Source organism: Rhinolophus hipposideros, assembly GCF_964194185.1.
Source record: "Rhinolophus hipposideros genome assembly, chromosome: 3".
NCBI classification, from domain to species: Eukaryota; Metazoa; Chordata; class Mammalia; order Chiroptera; family Rhinolophidae; genus Rhinolophus; species Rhinolophus hipposideros.
In genome coordinates, this window is record NC_138049.1 from 96,638,963 (window position 1) to 96,658,893 (window position 19,931).

Sequence of the window (19,931 nt, forward strand, 5' to 3'; positions counted from 1 at the left end):
CCCTTGCTCTAAGCTCTTTCCACTGATTATCCCTTGAGTTCTGACACAATCACAGTTATGAACCCCTTATAGACACAGAATCTGATGCCCAAAGAGATTACAGGCACAGCACGGGGGTTGCTGTGTGTGGCGCTGCTCTCAGTGTCCTGCGGAAGGGGACCCAGGTGAGGTGGGGCTCAAATTCAGTCACCCACTGCTTGGCCAGCAGTATGTCCTAGCTTCAGACGACGCAGAAGACACACCTTTCCCGAAATCACACAAGGGAGCTACCTATTGCTAAGTGGTGTGGCCCCAGATAGGGCTGTATCTGCCTAAAAGCACAGTAGGGGGCAGCAGTAGCCCCTGTATTACCAGTGTTATTTTTACTCCTTTGTAGGTAAAATGCATGGAGAGGTAAATTACTGACCTCGTCCACAAAGCAAAATAAAACATTAGACACACAGGTCAAGCCTCTCAACTAGATTTCTCAACATTTTCTTTTCCTTTATTTTTTCAATTACATGAAAATTTTCATTCCTTGTCTTACCGATGATAGCCATTCTAACAGGTGTGAGGTGGTAGCTCATGGTGGTTTTGATTTGCATCTCCCTAATAACTAGTGAAGTTGACCATCTTTTCATATTATCTGTTGGCCATTTGGCTTCTTGGGACAAGTGTCTGTTCAGGTCTTCTGTTCATTTTTTAATTGGATTGTTTATTTTTGTTGTTGAGCTGTATGAATATATATTTTAGGTATTAGCCCCTTATTGGAGGTGTTGTTTGCAAATATCTTCTCCTGTTTGGTTAGTTGCCTCTTTGCTTAGTTAACATTTTCTTTTTGAGGCTGCTCAGAAAAGAATCATGCTCAAAAAAATAGTAAGAACAATAGATGACAACTCCTCCTGTCTGTCTCTACGCTATGCACCAAGTCTAAGGTAAAGTTCTGCAGTATGATAAGAAAATTTCAAACACAATTACAAGCTACTCACCAATAAATGAAACATGTCGATATCTAATATGCATGGAAGGTCTCCATGATTGTCATCTGGTACTAATGCTAAATATTTAAAGAAAAAAATACATCAGCATATTTCATATGTCAACATAAGTATTATTTTAAAAATGCACATGACCTCATTTAAATTTATCTTTTTGCAAGATACACATGAATTTATAAGCTAGAACTTGTACATAAGACAAACAGTATTACCAAAATATTTCTCTTATAATGGAGAGAAGTCGTGCCACTAAAAACAAAATGACAGAAGATGAGAAATTATCGTAATGTATATGATAAAAGTATTGATACTCACATGCCAAAAGTTTACAAAAGTGTCCTTGCGTCACTGAAAGTAATGCCACTGTCCAATGTGCTGCAGCAAATCTCGTTAGTGACCTAAGACAGTCATCCTAAAACAGATTGACACAGTTAACAAAGAAGCCAGCATATGAAGTAGTTCTCTTCTTTTATGAATGCTAGTTCAAAGCACAGCTAGTTGAAACAAAGCGAGATGCACAATGAAATCTCTCTAGATGGTGTGGACCCGAATCTGTGACATCTTTAATGACTGTCTCTAACATGGAATGAATGGAATGGGAAATATCTAATTGAATACTGAATAAACCAAAGCTATCTCCTTGCCACCATACTGCTGGTTCTCTATGGAAAAGGATACCTGCACCCAGACAGACGTCAACCAACAAAGACTCCCAAGAATGTAAGGCTGTATTTATATTTATTCTAAAGAGATACTCGTACTACATGTAAATATGAATTATAATCAGGGATAAACATGCTGAAGAAAAAAGACAGATGAATAACAAGTTGATGAGTTTTTTCTTCCTGTTTAATGTTCTCTTTTCCGAATTTTTCTGTAAAGTTGTTTGGTTCAACAGATTTGAGGACCTACTATAGGATAGTCTTGGTTTTGAAAATCTTAAATGAAAAGTTAACCCCACACTCCTGCTTTCGAGGAGCTCACAGCCTTGGGGGTGACAGGGGGAAGAAAAGGGAGGCAGTGGCAACTGAAGGAGGTAGTACCACACACATGAGGGATACCTCACTCACAGGACGTGGTTTAGAGCATCTTAGAGAAGAGTCTACTTAGGGTACTCTAGCAGTAACAGGCCTGGGAACTAGCGTTTGGGGTCCAGCCATGATTCTACAAGCCTGGACCATGGTTGTGAGGACTGGCAGGTGATAATGGAGAAAAAGCCTAAAAAGTGTTAAGAGATATGATCAGGGTAACTTCTGGAGGAACCTCTCTGATAATTTATTAGAAAAGAATGAGATTCAGGATAGAGACCGGCATGGAATCTTGGCAAGAAATAATATGGAGCTGAACCAAACAAATAGAAGTAGGAATGGAAAGAACGGGAAAAAATATGCAGGATGGGAACTGAACAAACCCTGCTGACCAACTGGATATGAACATCCAGACCAAGTGAGGCATCCAACAGGATTTCTGAGTTTCTAGCTTGGTCAGCTGGATGGACAGTAATGACGTTAACTAAGAAAGGCAATACAGTAAGAAAAATGATTTGGATTGTTCAATTTGGGGTGTCTTTAGGAGGTCCAGGTGAAAAAAATAAAAGCAGGCAATGAGACAGACCACGTTTGGAGATATACAAGTGGGAATCACTGGATATAACTGCAATCAGAGGTGCAGATGGGACCACCAGGGAAGAGTGTCTGATGACTGAGGGTCATGGGCCGAACTCTGGGAGTTTAAAACATTTGCAGGATGGAGGAGGGGTTGAAGACTGAGAAGGAGGTGCCAGAGAGGTAGGGAGAAAACCAGGAATGTCACAGAAATCGAGAGAAAACGAATTTCAGAAGGAAGGAAGTAACAAAATAGAAATGTCAAATAAGGAGTAAAAAATGTCCACCTACAAGGATAATGAGGAGATGATTTGGTGAACTTGGTAATAGCTGTTTTCCAAAGAGTAAAAGTGTTAGGGTTGGAGCCAAATTGCAGGGAGTTGGAAAATGAAGGGTTAGCAAGAAATTGAAGGGGGAGTATACACTATTGTTTAAGGAAACTTTGCTGTATATAAAATTTCTCTCTCAATGTGAAATGAAGTTAAAAACTGCAGGTGCTATTCCGTTATCTGGATTTCAACATACTTCATCGCATGGTGAAATAAATAAAATGAAATACGCTTTAAAATGGCTTGGATATAAAAATGAATGAAAAAGCAAGGGTCATAGATGGAAGGAAGATAATACTGAGGGCAAGAGGAAGAAGAGGACAGTGGAGCACACTTGACAACAGGGGATTTGCCAGAAAAGGAGGAGGTAAAAGAAGGGGTAACTGATAGAGAGCGGACGCATTTCAGGCAATAGGTGGAAGGCTAAGCCACCTTACCCAAGGTCCCTTCTCCTCTGATACAGGACAGAAAGGTGAGTGGAAATGTGTGTAAGTTTGAAGGGAGTCAGAAAAATAGAAGTTCACTCCTAATGACACTATACTTTAAAAATTAAAAAAAAAATTAAAACGAATAAGCTGCATTTTATAAGGACTGCCAAACTTGGATATGAACCAACCTGATAAGAACAGTACACTAAAGGAAAGTTAACAGGCCAACCTCTCTTATGAACATACACGTAAAACTCTTATATAAAACATTAGCAAATCTAATATAATGATATATAAAAAGGATAACCTACATGACCAAATTGGGATTATTTCAGGAATGCAAGGTTGGTTTAACAAGGACAGTTAATGCAAATTGATCACACAAAATCGTATTAACAGAATAGGAGAAGTCTACAGACTGCTGACTAGGTAGTGTGAAGTATATAGAATCAAGGAAATATATAACGATTGCCTTAAAAACTAGACAAAATGATGTTACACATTTGTGACTGCCTTTTCAATAATCAACAGACTTACCAATTCTTATTTACCATAGCAAAAAATATCACAGCCAATATTGACAGCCATATCCTATCCTACCCTGTTTCTCCGAAAATGAGACCTAGCGGGACAATCAGCTCTAATGCGTCATTTAGAGAAAAAATTAATATAAGACCAGGTATTATATTATGCTATATTAGACCCGGTCTTCTGCGTCTTATATTAATTTTTGCTCCAAAAGACGCATTAGAGCTGATTGTCCGGCTAGGTCTTATTTTCAGGGAAACACGGTATCCCGTATCACAGTCAAGACTAATGTGAACTGCCTTTGCTTCTTCACCCAGTTTTAATACCAGGATCTACTCCTAGAAGTTCCAATTTAGGAAGTCCCAAGTGGCCCAGGTATTTGTACATTTAAGAAGTTCTAAGATTTTAATGCACATCCCCTCCCCAGGAACCTCTGATACAGGATCGACATTCCGCACACCATAAAGAGGGTCCTGAGACTCTAGGCGTTTGCAATGAAAAGGAAAGTTAGTAAATGAACTGTGTTTTCTAAACAGGCATGGGTTGTTTTGTTTAAATGTTTTTATGGAGACGAACCCCGTCTTGAGTGTACGAAGAGCCTTCCCACATAAAGCGGCATCTCTCCCACATGCAAATAAACCCCTGCTAAAGGCTAAGTTATTTAAAAAAAATATTTTTAAAAAAAGTTCATTGTTTTGCTTTAAGTGGCATTTATTTTTATATTTTAAAAATATGCCCATCCCCCCAACCCCTGCCCTTTTGGAAACCATCAGGTTGTTCTCTGTATCTATGGTCTGTTTCTATTTTGTTGTGTTTATTCATTTGCTTTGTTTTTTTAGATTCCACATCTAAGTGAAATCACATGGTGTTCATCTTTCTCTGATTTATTTCACTTAGCATACCCTCTAGGTCCATCCATGTTGTCACAAGTGGCAAAATGTCATTCCTTTTTATTGCTAAATAGTATTCCATTGTACACACACACACACACACACACCCTTTATCCATTCATCTAACAATGGACATAGAGGTTGCTTCCGTATCATGGCTATTATTAGTAACGTGGCAATAAACATAGGAGTGCATATACCGTTTTGAAATAGTGTTTTTGCCGTCTTTGGCTAAAAACCCAGAAATGGAATTGCTGGATTCTACAGCAGCTCCATTTTTAATTTTTTGAGGAACCTCCACAATGGCTGCTCTGATTTACATTCCTACTAATGTAGGAATGTAATGTACATGTAAATGTACATGAGAGGTCCCCTTTCTCCACATCCTTGCTAGCACTTGTTGTTTGTTGATGTTTGATGATAGCCATTCTGACAGCTGTGAGGTGATAACCCATTGTGGTTTTAATTTGCATTCCCCTGATGTTTGGTAATGCTGAGCACCTTTTCACGTGTCTATTGGCCATCTGCATGTCCTCTTTGGAGAAATAACTATTCAGGTCCTCTGCCCATGTGTTTATTGGATTGTTGGTTTTCTTTGGTGGTAAGTTGTATGAGTTTCTTATGTATTTTGGATATTAACCCTTTATCTGATGTATTATTTGCGAATATCTTTTCACATTCAGTAGGTTGTTTTTTTTTGTTTTGTTCGTATTTTCCTTCCCTGTGCAAAAACTTTTTAGTTTGATGGATATATATATATATCCACATACATATATGTATCCATATATATATATAGAGTTTTATTATTATGCTATATATATTCTATATATATATATATATATATATACACACACACATATGTATATAATTTTATGTTTGTTTGTTGTTGTTGCTGTACTGTTGCCCTTGCCCGAGGAGACATAGCCAGAAAGATATTGCTAGGAGCAACGTCAGACAGTGTACTGCCTGTGTTTTCTTCAAGGAGTTTAATGGTTTTTGGTCAGGCATACATATTCTTGTGCTTCACCACTTTACAGCACTTCGCAGATATCAGGTTTTTTACAAATTGAAGGTTTGTGGCAACCTTGCGTTGAGAAAGTTTACTGGTACCATTTTTCAACAGCATTTGTTCACTTCCAGTCTGTGTCACATTTTGGTAATTCTCGCAGTATTTCAAACTTTTTCATTATGGTTATATTTGTTATGGTGCTCTGTGACCAGTGATCTCTGATTACTATTGTCACTGTTTTGGGCACTACGAACCGTGCCCATGTAAGACAGTGAACTTCATCGATAAATGTTGTGTGTGTTCTGACTGCTCCACTGACCAGCTGTTACCCCATCTCTCTCCTTCGCCGTGGGCCTCCATATTCCCTGAGACACAACGATATTGAAATTAGGCCAATTAATAACCCTATCCTGGCCTCTAAGTGTTCAAGAATCAATTGGGCGACAAACTTCATCGTTGTCTTATTTTAAGAAATTGCGGCAGCCATCAACATCGAGTCAAGACTCCACCAGCAAAAACATTATGACTCACTGAAGGCTCAGATGATGGTTAGCATTTTTTTAACAGTAAGTATTTTTTAATTAAGTATGCACATTTTTTAGACATAATGCTACTGCACATGTAGAAGACTACACTATAGTGTAAACATAACTGTTATATGCACTGGGAAAACAAAAAATTTGTGAGTTTTGACATTAATTTGATGTTGTTTATAAGATAGTCAAATGTGGTAGAGGGTGTGTTCTGTTTTATATTTCCAATTATAGCATTAAAAATTCAAGAACAAACACTCTGTTTTGTTTTTCCCCATCTTTTCATGGGCTTAATCAAGAGCTCTGGATGAAAAGAGCAAAAGCCTATTTAAAAGAAAAATAATGAGAAACTAAACCACAAACATAACTTCAACATCATTACAGAAAATGGGTCTTACTATGAAAAGAGTGAAGCTATGCTTAAATAATCAATTCAAGTTTTTAAGATTTAAAAAAACAAAAGATGTAAAAAAAGCAAAAACTCTGATTTTCCATTCCACCATTCTATGCATTGAGTAAACTGATAACTTACCAGTCTGCAAGGTAAAGGACCAAACAATGGTTTATCTTCATCACTTAAAATTCTTTCTGCAGATTAAAAATGAGTAACATGGTAAATATTTTACATATATTTTATCACATTTCAAAAAAGTTTAAAAAAATTCTTTCTGCATAAAGTACAATATTGTCAGGTTTTGAAATCTTTTAAGTCCTTTCACATGAATTACTAACTTTGGATGAAAAATAAAAGTGAAGACACATTCCCTCAACTGACAAGAAGCTATAACCAGCACCAAAGTGAGTTATCGGTTACTGTAGTTAATTGATGAACTGTAAATCTAGTATTTTGTCAGTACACTACATTTCCTACTTCAAAGTCTTTATATTATTTCTTCATATTGCTGCCCATTTTAAACACCTGATTCAAATAGAGGCTTCTACACATAACTCCTATCAACTTGTGCTTGTGACTCAGAGACACAACTTTAAATCTCTTACCTATGCTTTGGATGGTGTACGCACAGCTCCCCCAACACATAATGGGCACCCGGGGATCCTCTTCATTGGGATGGACCTTTAGTCCCACCTTGTAAGTAGCAGTTCCAAATGTTGTTAGCATTTCTTTTATGCTATCAGAATAAGGGTTCCTGAAGGGAACATGTATAAGATCAGCTCAAAACAATGTGCTCATGTCAATCAATGGTTCAGTTTCTAACAGCTATTTGCTATATTAGAATTGAGACACTTAAACTATCTAAAGACACTTTTATGCAAAAGAGAAATTAAAGATATGCAAACTGTCTCTGCTTAAGAGGAGTTATGCTCCACTCGGGCTGGCAGAGGTGAGGCACAGGCTGAAAACAAGGTATTAGGTAAAAGTCTACATACTGAACTATGAGACTGTTACCCTCTTTCTCCACCCTGAGAACACTGGCAATGTATGTCCACTGTCATAGGTTTTAGTTTCTCCAGTGAGGAATCCTCAGGGGAAAAGCCTCTTGACACATTGACACGTGGGGGTCCCAAGTGAAAGACTGGTGGGGGTCTGATCACCTCACTGTCAGGCTCACAGGCCAGCAAGCTCCAACCTGCTCAACCATGTATCCCATGAGCTTCTCACAGACCATGAATGGTCACCCAAGGAAAATAAACATTTAAGGAAAGAAGCAGACATCGAAGAGATAAAACAAACAAGCAGAAAGAAGAATGCAGGGAAAACAAAGACAGTGTAGAAAGCAGAAAACCTATAAGAAATTTAGAGGATCAGTCCAAAAGGGCGCAGGCAAGCTAACAGGAGGACTACCTCAAAGAACAGAAAAACCGGGATTTATAGATGATATAATACAGAATTGTACACCTGAAATCTATGTAAATTTACTAACAATTGTCACCCCAATAAATTTAATTAAAAAAAAAAAAGAACAGAAAAACCAAGAGGAGGAAATTATCTAAGAAATCTCAGAACTGAAGGATTCGAATCTTCAAGTTCAAAGAGTATACTGAAAACGTTGCAAAAATGAATGAAGAAATGATTCACATGCCAAGGAATATCACAGAAATTTTAGAATACTGGGGACTTCAGAGAAGATCCCAACAGTTTCCAGAAGTAATCAAGTTACAGAGGAACAGGCATCGGAATGGCATGGATTTCTCAACGGGTGCAAAGTTAATAAAACAATGCCTTTCAAATCTAGATGAAAAATTTCTTCTAACCTATAATCCTATACCCAAACCACCAATCAAGCATATGGATACAATAAACTCATTTTCAGACATGAAAACTTAACACCCATGCACCTTTTCTCAGGAACCTGCCGAAGGATGCACTTGTACAAAACGAGGGAGTAAATTAGGAAAGAGGAGAATATGAAATATGAGATCCAGTGAAATAATAGGTGCATGGCCGCGGGAAGTCTGAGTGACAGCGGTGTCCTGTCCTGATTGGTACGGGACTACAGAGGCTGTGGGAGGAAGGTTCCAGGACAGGTCTGAGCACTTAGAAAAGACATTGCTTAAAAACAAAAAACCTCTTGCTAGGCACCTGAAAGGTCTATTGCAGCATTTGATGGGAAGAGAAAAAAAGGAACACATACATAGAAAACAAAGTACATGAAAAACAACAAGGTAATTTTTAACCACAAGATAAAATCGTGCAAGAAAAGAAACAGAATTACGACACACAACTTGTATCAGTAGAAACAATTATAATGTAAAAATTGTCAAGGGATTTAATGAAAAATTCTGAAAGAACTCTATTGGGAGACTGGTGAGGAGCAGAGGTTAAGAGCTGAATACTAAACTGCCAGCCAGTCAATAGAACTCAAGAAACAGTCACCCAAGCATTTTAACTAGAAATATGGAAGTAAAAAGCAGAAGAAACAAACAAAATGACAGGATTGGGGAAAGGGAGGAGGAACGTGAGAGGCATAGGACTGATGTTTACTGTACTTAAGCTTCTCAGTACTATTTGTACTGAGTTACTTACATGCCAGGAACAACTTCCAGGTGGCTTTACATGTATTATGTACTTTATCCTCACAACACTTTGAGGTAGGTATTAGTTTCCTCACTTTAGAGATGAGGAAACTGAGGTACAGACAGGTCAAGCAATTTGCACAGTCGCACAGCTAGTAAGCAGTGCTGCTGGGAACCGAACCATGCCACCTGGCTCTAGAATCTATGCAATACTTCATAACTAATTGGCCAGGGGGTAACAGAGGATAAAAATACTCTGGTTTTGATCCTGGGTTGGTGGGGCCATAAATACAAACATGGAAGTCAGAAGGAAAGCACAGGATTTGGTGGGGAAGCTGCAGTTTGGATTTCGATGTACTGATGAGTGTTGTGCAGGAGAGGCAGATAAAAGGGCATATTACGGAGTCAGCAATACAGACCGGGAGAGATTGGTAAGAGTTAGACGTGCCATGTGGTTCTTAGGCTTTTATTAATATACTCGTAATAAATATCATCATGTAATGCTTAAACCTCAGAATTCAAGATCAGTGTCATATGATCTTTTGCTCCCTAGCTTACAAATCATATTCTTACCAACTGCTAACTTAATTTTTCATTTCAAGTAGGCCGTACTCAAAAGGAATAAAATAATACACTCACTTAGGATGAAAATCAGGCCTAAACCCTTCGGGGAGCTGCAATTCATCCATATTTTCTGAATTCTTTGAAGAGGCAATATCTATAGAAACAAGCATTTCATATTATTATTATTCATCTCTACAACATTTCTATGAATGCCAGCCATATATTTCATTCTAAATGTAGGTCAAAGAAATTGAAAAAACAGGAAAAATTTCTATTAATAAAAACGGCATAGCATGCATTCAAAGTGTGGGAATGAGTATTGCTCTGACTGACCAAGGCACCTCAGTCACCTCTGCTTTTCCTAATAGTGTAGCCTCTAGAACATAGCTAGGCAAGGGAACTAAAGGAAGAGTATGCTATTTTGTTTTTATAAAAACCAACAGCATAAATTCTGCTCAGGTTACTTTCTCATAAGGTGGTAAGTGCAGTGCATGTCTTGAAACTTGGGAAGCCTTTGGTAATGCCAACAATTAAGTGAGGTAGGCCACTGAGAACTAAAGCTAGCTCTTCAATACTCAGTTTATTCCCCCTCCCCCAGAAGCTCTTCAATAAAATGGGGGAATGAATGAGAAGTAGTTATTATAAACTTCACACAAGCCTGAGGGTTTTCGAGGAATAGGAGGTAATGTAGTCAAGCAAATTTAGTTCAGTAGGACAAAGAAAATGAGAATAAGACAAAGTTTAAAATGCGAGGTTTCCCTTTAAAAACATTCTTGAACAATTCTCTCTGGAACCACATTCTCCAACAATCTTAGACTTCACGGAAAAATGAAAGCAGGTCATCAGAACTTACTAGGAATACTTTCTTCTTTCCTAAGGATCTGCAATGCTTTTATTTGCTGAGATATTGTTTTAATCCATTGAGCCAGATTTGGTTGGTCTGAAAAATTTAACCTGCTAGAAAAGATTATAGTGTTTAGTATTCTGTTGTTGTTGCTTAGTTTAAGACACAAAAAGACTCCTTAAATGATCATGGGTGTAATATTTTAAACACACTTTAAATATATATATATATATAAAGCCCGGGGGAAATCTGTTCCTTTAGAAAAATAGGTATTTGCCAATGGAAATAAAAACATATTTGTCACTATGAAGCTAATAACATTATTTGTCAAAAATTTCACTTTTTTCAGTACTAGAATTTGCTATTGCTAGTATTTCTTAAACATCAGTCACCAAAGCACCACTAATGTTTACTGAGTACTTATTATGCGACAAGCACTTAGTAAAACATTTAACAGTATTAGATTTAATCCTCAAAATATTCAGATGAAACAGTTTATATTATTGTCCCCATTTTACAGATGAGGAAGCTGAGGTTTAGAGCTATGTAACTTGACTAAGGCCATGTAAGGAATGGATCTGGCATTCAAACCCCGTTATATCAAACTCCGAAGCCTCTGTTCTTCATGACTACGTCATAACTGACTCGCATGGAAAAAATACAAAACCTGAACCACAAAAGTGACAGGTGAGATCCAAAGGTGATTTTTTCCCTCCTTTTATGCAGTGAATCCTTAATCTAATGATTCATTTATTAGTTCAAATGCAGATGTAAGGCAGCACCATATTCTTTTGTGATAAAAAAGCATGAGCTTATACTCAAATCTAACAGCATTTTAAGAACATTTTGTGGTAGCATAAATTAAGACACCATAGTTTGAACTCCTAAAATTGAAGAGAAAAAAACAACTGACTGCTTTGAACTGAATCCAAATAGTATCACAGAAATTAATAGATGATTCATATTCATAAAACTTAAATTACTTTTGTGCATGTAAGGTAGATACCATAATTCTAAACTGAGAAATGAAAATCAGATTTAAATAGCAGAGTATCAAACTCATATCTGCAATGAGCATGTCCAATACTATTAATTAGAAGCACCCTAAAAATTATGAGATGACAAAAATTTTTCCATTTTAAACATACCAATAGATTTTCCTTTTTGGGCTCAAGTCCTGAAGCTGTTGTAAGCCAGTAATTGGCAAAAAAATTATATTTAATCGTTAGTATATTCAACCAAGTCAGTTTGAGATGTCCCTCTCTCCCCTATCAATTTACTGAGTATCTCTTGAAAAGCATGAGAGAGATATTTAAAGTAGGGTTCCAGAAATAAAGAAGAGTTTTCACGAATACACAAGAATTTTGTATCTTCTACAGTGCTTATGGATGATCAAGAAACTTAAATTTTGGCCCATTCCTTTCTAAAAACCAAAATCATATTTTGCAAGTCTGCTAGAAGAAATGACTAAATGAAGTTTGGAAAGTATCTGGAAAACATTATGCAATTACCTAGAGTGATTTCCCTCCCTCTGGGTTTATTATCTCATCTTCAAACTATTACTTTGATGTTAAGGTTTTATGAGCTAAAACTTACTTGTTAAAAATATTTCTTGGAGGAAGTAGCAGAGGAATAACAGTATTACTCAAGCATTCACAAAGGGGACAAAGGAATTCTCCATTTTCTACGTCATAGCTTGTATGTAAGCGTAATCGCTGTTGCCTTCGCTGTTCTTTAGCTTGAACGGAATCAAAATACCTTTACAATTAGAGAACATGAGGTATGAAAAACAAAGGTAATTTTTTTCAATGAGAGCCACAAGCTTCAACATTTTAAATAATTTGTTTTCACAAATAATCCAAAAATTAAAATCTTAAAATGAACTGAATTATTTTCAACACTGGGACTTTAATTTTGGAGTTGCTTTAATGATCAAAATGGGTGCTAAGAGTTCTAAAACAGTCAAAAACAGACTGCTTTGCAAATAAGCATTCAGAAAGCAGCCAATTTCTTGGTCCCAGTGCTGTCTGGGTTTGTGGCTACATGATAACTCAATGAGCATAGAGCTAGCATAACAGTATTGATTTGTTGGTTTTACAGAAGCACAGAAAGTATCCAAGTAGAACAACTTTGAGGTTATCCCAACTTAGGCTCAGGGAGCCATGACAGTCTCAGGAAGCACAAGAATAACACCTTCAGAACAAGAGTTGTTCACTTTTGAAAGACCCTGCTCTTCTAGGCTTTATCCCATTGTAAAAATCTTTTTTCTCCATCCAGTTTGTAAGTCAATACAGATCCCCATGTTAAAACATATATTTGATATATTACGAAATTTCTGCCACTCCTATACATGCATGACAAAGTAAATCAATTTTAATTGCTATTTATTAGGCAGTAATACAGATTTTGTCTTCAACATCTTTAGTTCTCCCTTTTTCTAGAATGCAATTTCCTTTATATTTTGAGTGTTCAGATAAGCTTTTCTTAACTGATATGAAGAATACAACTTACCTTTGCCAACAATGCGCATGCATCACGTGTCCACAGCTACCAGTGTGTGTTCCACAAGACAGGTTAGGGTGCATGAACAATGGATCATATTTGTCTGCATTATAAAACAAATAAACAAAACAAAACATCAAGCATTTAATTTTCCTACAATGAATGGACTTCAAATTGTGAACCCTTGATAAGAGTGTGTAAACTTGAAATGAAATACTAGTTTATTCTTTTCCTTTGAGATAGAGTAATTTATGCAAGAGCCTGGATCACTTAGAAAGCAGGACCCTTTTTTGTCACCCTGAGCAAATAAAGAATCCCTGCGTTATTAACTGAAATTGGAATTCTGTATTTAAGTACATCTAATCTTTTGAACATTTCACGCTTTCAGGGCACTGAGAGATTCTTATTCCCTGCAAAAGCCCTGAGCTCGGTAAAAGGGATATTCTCCATGGGACTGCCTTTAACACCTGCGGGCAGCTGGGTCACAATGATTTCTAACAAAAAAAAAAGATGTTTTGGCAGTAATGGGGCGCTCCCTAGAGGAGATTCTGCCTAACGACACTCACGCAGAGAGGAACAAATACTGTACCAGAGCCAGCCAAAGTGGCGACAAAATATCCAGATGGTGTGGTGGGGTGTGTGGTGTGTGTGTGTAGAGAAGGGCAAATCAGACAGTCTCTTGTTCTGGTGCTAATTGTTTATACTTTAAGGAGATGAAAAATGAAGACGACCATAAGATGGGTACCTGGTTTCTTCTGAAATTTTCTGTATAAATTAGTATAATCTTAGAAATCCACTAACAGTCTAGAAAAAAAATACTCAAGTTTCAATTTGCTTTATATAACAGTGAAAATGTTATAGCACAAAGAAAATCTGCTTGTCGTCAGCCTAAGGTTTTTCTTTATGAAATAAAGTAACCTTGGGAACTTTATCTTCAGCCTGGAATGAAATTTATAAATCATCTCGTCCTAATGACCATTTCTTAAGGTGAACCAGACCAACCTTTCTTAACTAGGTAGGTGCTTGACAGCCCCACTGTGCACTTTCCATACAGAGAAAGGCAATCTCATCAGTGGGTTTTCAAACTTCCTTTGAATACTACAGTGTGAAAGGCACTCCCTAAATAAGTGCTTTGGAAATCCCTAAGACACAGTTCCTACTCTCAAGAAGTTTACTGGAGGGTGGCCGGTTAGCTCAGTTGGTTAGAGCGCGGTGCTAATAAGACCAGGGTTGCCAGTCTGATTTCCGCGTGGGACACTGTGAGCTGTGCCCTCCTTTAAAAAAAAAAAAAAGTTTACTGGTATTGTGGATGTCCATCAATGGATGAATGGATAAAGAAGAGGACACACACACACACACACACACACACACACACACACACCACACACCAATGTTACTCAGCCATAAAAAAGAATGAAATTTTGCCACGTGCAACAACATGGATGGACCTAGAGGGTACTGTGCTGAGGGGGAGTAAGTCAGACACATAGGACTAATGCCACATGATATGTGGAATCTAAAGAATAAATGAACAAAATAAAAAAAAGTTTACTGGTATTGTTGAGGCACTTGCACATATAAACAAGTCTGAGAGGAGAGACATAAAACTTTGTCTGGACTCAGTAATGTGTAGCCTAGACGCCCCTGCAGGAATGAACGTTTTACTTCCTCAGCAATTGGAAGAAGGCACTCCTCTTTAAGTGATGACTGCTTTGCTCAAGGTCACTCCTCTTTTCAGAGGTCCCTCACAACCGATCACTGATCAGTGTCCAGGTAGAAAGACCCAGCCCTCTTGCCGCAACTCGACACCTCTGAAGGGCCACCTACCTCCAGAACTCCCATGGGACTGGCTGAGGGCTTTGCGGGACTGTTCAACTTCTCCCTTGCCCAAACCTGCTTCCTTCTCCCCCATTCTACAAATGTCGAGGCCAAAACTCTCCCTAACAAATGTACTGCATGGTAACCTCTTTCTCAAGATTCGGCTTTCTGGGGAACTCGATCCGTGATCATCACTAAATCAGAATGTGGCTCAAGGATTGCTGCTCACATAGCTAACTCACACACTGTTCTTAAGAGATTCCTCTTTGGATCTCTCCATGAGATCAAATAATTATTATTGTTATTTCAGTGTGTCAACTAATTATAAAGAATTTACAAGTGTGCTGAAGAATGAGAAACATTGTTAAGTACCAAAGTATTGGTAATGTTATATCACAAAAACAAGCTTTCCTTTGAATCTCTGCTATTTACCAGCTGTGTAATTCAGGAATGACACTTAACTTGCCGGAATGTTTCCACACCTGTCCAGTGGGGAATTTCTGCCTAAATACCTGCCTAAGACACCACCATGCCATGGAGTTAGTATTTAATAAAATTCTGTGTATCACCACCCACACTAAGTGGCAGTCGTTAACAGGGAAGAGAGGATTTAGCTATGGCTTACCCGGATCCTGAATGAATTTGCTTCTGTTTTTTGATAATACAGTTGATCTTTGAACAAATGCTGCCAGGACCATTGCTCTGCTTTCCACCTTCACCTCTTGTTCTTCTTGACACAATATACAGGTAACAAATTGTCTTTGTTTAGGGACCTGTGTTTGTGCTGGGCCCAATGCTGTAAGCGTCATATCTGAAATCATAGGGCTGCAATAAAAGGTTGTAAGTATAATCAATGAGCCTAAGAAATTTCTATATAATCATAAAACAGTAGGCTCCAGGTATCCACTTATTCGATACACACGTTTTTTAAAAAAACTATTATTTTTTATTATATTAGTTTCAGGTTCAACACACATGGTTTTAATGACTTAAATTGACAGAGTCTTTCATATGAATGAAACCATTTCCTTTAAGGCTCATAGCAATCCCACATACAACACAGAAGGCAGACACTGAGGTAAATGAGCCTGGCGTACTCATTCTTAATAAATGTCAAGGGTCTTCTGTATATCACATCATTTTAAGCATACACATTAATTACCTTATCTGTGGAGATACTCTCATAAACTTATACTAATAAACTCAGTTTCTAAGATTAATTCCTGTAAGTGGAGGCCACAAAATTTACCTATCAATCTTCCATATTATTTTAGCATTAAAAGTGTACTTATAAGAGAAAAACCAAATTCTTTCCCAGTTGAGAATCAATGCTAAGAAATAAAAACTTTTTGACTTTTTGTTTGTTTTGTTTTGTTTTTGTACCTATTATCAAGAGCAGCAGAGGTAGAGACATCCAGTTCCAGTGTCTGCTGAAAGAGTTCTCGGTTCTCATCAATAAAGTGCCGCTGCATCTCCGACATCTGGGCCATGATCTTCTCTCTGCGCAGCCGGGCAATCTCAGCTTTTCTCTTCCTCTCGGCTTTGTCTTTGTCTCTTGGACTCTGAAATTATGCTTCATTTAATTAGACCATTAGATACTAAGTGCACATTTTCTTCCCAAAGCAGAAATATCTTTATTGTAAATACAAATGAAAAGCTATTCTACAATCTCACTTATGTAAATAAAAGATTTCTTAAAGCAATCTACCATGTTTTTTTTTTTTAAAAAAAAGGCAGACTAAAAAATTGCTACAACTAATAAAAGATAAATAGTGGCACACTTCTTGAAATTTACAATTTTGGGGGGAATAATGTCAACTATCAACGTATTGCCGATAAATTTAAATAGTGAACTTGCTACAATTTTTCCTTATCACCCCATTTCACTTCTTGTACCTCTTCTGTTACGGTGCCTTCTGTCTCTGCCACAGGACTGGCGGATGAACTCTCCCTCATTTTCTTAATAGCATTAAAAGTCTATGAAAAAAAAAAAAGCATTAGTTATTCTGAAATTATGAAACATCATCAAAATTTAAAGATAAATATTTAATGTTTCTCACAAAAAGCATGAGTGATGCAGAAAATCTTACCTTTAAAATCCATCTAATCATATCTTTGTGGACTTCTAGGTAAGGAGCATTTTGCAGTGTTTCCAGCATAGCTAGAATGCTAGGAGAGTTGTTTGGTGCTTCACCAGGCTCTACGGTGGAAAAAATAAAAGGCACAATGACAACAGCTAACAATCCATAGTGCTAATTACTATTCTATGGCTATAAATTAGGGATCAAGAACGTAAAGGAAGTTGCTCATAATGTCATTTGCCTATTATTTGATTACAGCTCTACTTCTTGGGAGATTTTCAGTATTTCTTGAGAATGTGACGTATTTGTACATCACAAACAAGTCATTAACAACTAGAATGCTTTAATCATTCAAAACTTACATCTTGTACCAAATGATTATTTTAACATAGTCTCTAATTAAATAAAAACCCCGCTAAAAAGTCTACTTGAGATTTTACAAATCTAAGAAAATGAATTAGGATTACAGGCGTACACAGTGTATAAATATAGCTATTTGCTTTGACCTTTTCTTTATTAAAAAAAAAAATTCTTCCTCTATGAATTATTTATTTGAGGAAAAGATACTGAGTCGGGAAAAAGATAAAAGTCCATATTCTTAAGAGAACATTTAATCCAATATTAGCTAATTTAGTTTTATAGTGGGAAATGTCCAATTACTGATTTTCTTGATTTAGGTGTGACCATTCTGGTTCCTCTTTCCTAAGAGATGAAGAGACTGAACTATGCGATCTTTAATATTCTTTCAGGTCTAAAATTCTATGGCTATAAATTAGGGATCTGACTCTAAATGGTGTGTTTTAATTGCATAAAGTGTTTAAAGAGAAATATCCAGAGAAAATGATTGTTAAAAGAAAGAAAGAAAAAGGAAGAAAGAAAAAGTGAAAGAACCTAACTGTATGGTGATGAATGAACGTAAAATCAGGGAATTTTCTGTGTGGTTATTCTAAAGAAAAAGTACTGGTGATTTAAAAAAAAAGGGCAAAAGACAAAAATGTTAATTCATAGGAAGAAATACAGGCAGGAAAAAGAGCAGGGAAAGGCTAGCAACCAAGAATATAGTCTTTAGTGGGAAAAGGCAGTTTCCCCTCTTCTTCCCATTTAACTGGATGGGGGAAAAAATAAAAATAGAGATCTAGCAGCACGTAAGGACTATTTCATTCTTCTCCACCACCCAGGAGAACCTAGTATTCTCACAGTGATTATTTTTCAGGAAGAGATGGCAAAGAACATGACACTGAACAAAGTTATAGAAATAATCCTTTGCAATCAAGGAATTCATAAACTCCTATTTTACCACCATAAATTCATTTAAACACCTCAGCAAATGGTTGATTGCAGATCTTTATAATATGAGCCTGGGACATCTTCTGTGCCAGAAAGCGACTTGGTGCTCAGTAACTAATGGGGTTGGGTCAGAAGGACAAAGAGGCAAAGGAACAGACTTCCACTGACCAAAACTGGCACAGGGTGAACATCAAAAAGACTACTGATTATAACTGACTATAAAACACTGAATAAATTAAAAACCCATGAGTAATGTTAAAATAAAAACAACACTAAGAAAAAGACTCAGTTGCCGCCACTGTAGGTCACTTTTAGACCAACTACTTACTCTGAAAATTATAAAGAAAAAGCTTCTCTTTAGAGGCAAAATATTATGTCTAAAACAAATGGTTAAAATACTAACTACTGAATCTAGGTGGTAAATACATGGATGTTTACTGTACAACTCTTTCAACTTGTCTGTATGTTTGAAATTTTTAATAAAAAGCTAAAACAAAACAAAACAAAGCCTCCCTGGCCATAAAAAAGAGTCACATTACTTTATACAAAACAATAATCTAATATTGTATATAAAGCCGATTTTCTTAGTTTCAATGTTTTTGTAAGATAACATCAACAATTTAAAGTGAAATCCTGATAGCATACTTTGTTTTAAAAAATGTATCCTAGAGTTTATATGTATGTGCTGTACTGATTTCAAACTAAGGATTCCTCATTAATTTTTCTGTTTATGAATTAAAATTTATATTTAAGAATGGGTAGGCCCTAAGTATTTTTATAAAAATATGTCATGATCTGACATAGTACCTTTAATACAGATGAATATATAGACCCTCAGAAATCTGGGTTGAATAAAACCTATTTAGAACCTATGTGATCAAATAATACAGGCTAAATTACATAATTATTTATTTCAAAAATTATTTTATTTTTTAAATATTAGTTTCAGGTGTACAAAACATAATGACTAGACATTTATACCCCTCACAGTGATAACGCCCTCCAAGTCTACTACCCCTCTGACATTATATATAAATTACATATTTAAAATCACTGATATCTTGAATTAGTTTAATAAAAAGTGTATACATACTTGATATCTTCTGAGTGAAGGTAAATGTTACTATATGCTCTTCTGTTACATTCTCCAAATGCTGTTTTTCTTCTTGTAGTGCCATTCCAATTAAATGTAACACCTCAAATACAATATGTTTTGTAACTTTTAGTAAAACACAAATCAAGTACATATTTTTATAAGAAATAACAAAAGAATTCACTTTTAAAAAAGATAAATCAAGCTATTAAAGACAGTGCAATATGATACAATTCGAAGTACTAATTTTTATTAAGTTTTTTAACTCTATAGCTCATTTTGTAATAAAGAATTCTCAGTAAGGAAACAATAATTTCTATTTCAGCTAGGAAGAAAATTCCAATTGCAAATTCTTAGGGTAAATTAAAATTATTACCAGATGTGACCAGCAATTCATATAAAATATAATTTTCAGTTGTATTCTTTCCCTACCCTATAGTCTTAAGAAAAACTCTAAGAATCAGTGGC

General features: G+C 36.4%; 1 protein-coding gene across 1 annotated transcript in view; it reads right to left on the bottom strand.

Moving 5' to 3' along the window:
• The window catches only part of UBR2 (ubiquitin protein ligase E3 component n-recognin 2), a 105,036-nt gene that overhangs the window by 13,779 nt on the left and 71,326 nt on the right, over positions 1 to 19,931 (bottom strand). The window contains 13 exon segments of the mRNA XM_081042326.1: positions 969 to 1,036; positions 1,293 to 1,389; positions 6,831 to 6,886; positions 7,298 to 7,446; positions 9,914 to 9,992; positions 10,692 to 10,795; positions 12,279 to 12,440; positions 13,194 to 13,287; positions 15,628 to 15,827; positions 16,386 to 16,564; positions 16,899 to 16,979; positions 17,093 to 17,202; positions 19,464 to 19,566. Of these exon segments, the coding sequence (XP_080898452.1) occupies positions 969 to 1,036; positions 1,293 to 1,389; positions 6,831 to 6,886; positions 7,298 to 7,446; positions 9,914 to 9,992; positions 10,692 to 10,795; positions 12,279 to 12,440; positions 13,194 to 13,287; positions 15,628 to 15,827; positions 16,386 to 16,564; positions 16,899 to 16,979; positions 17,093 to 17,202; positions 19,464 to 19,566 (1,482 nt within the window).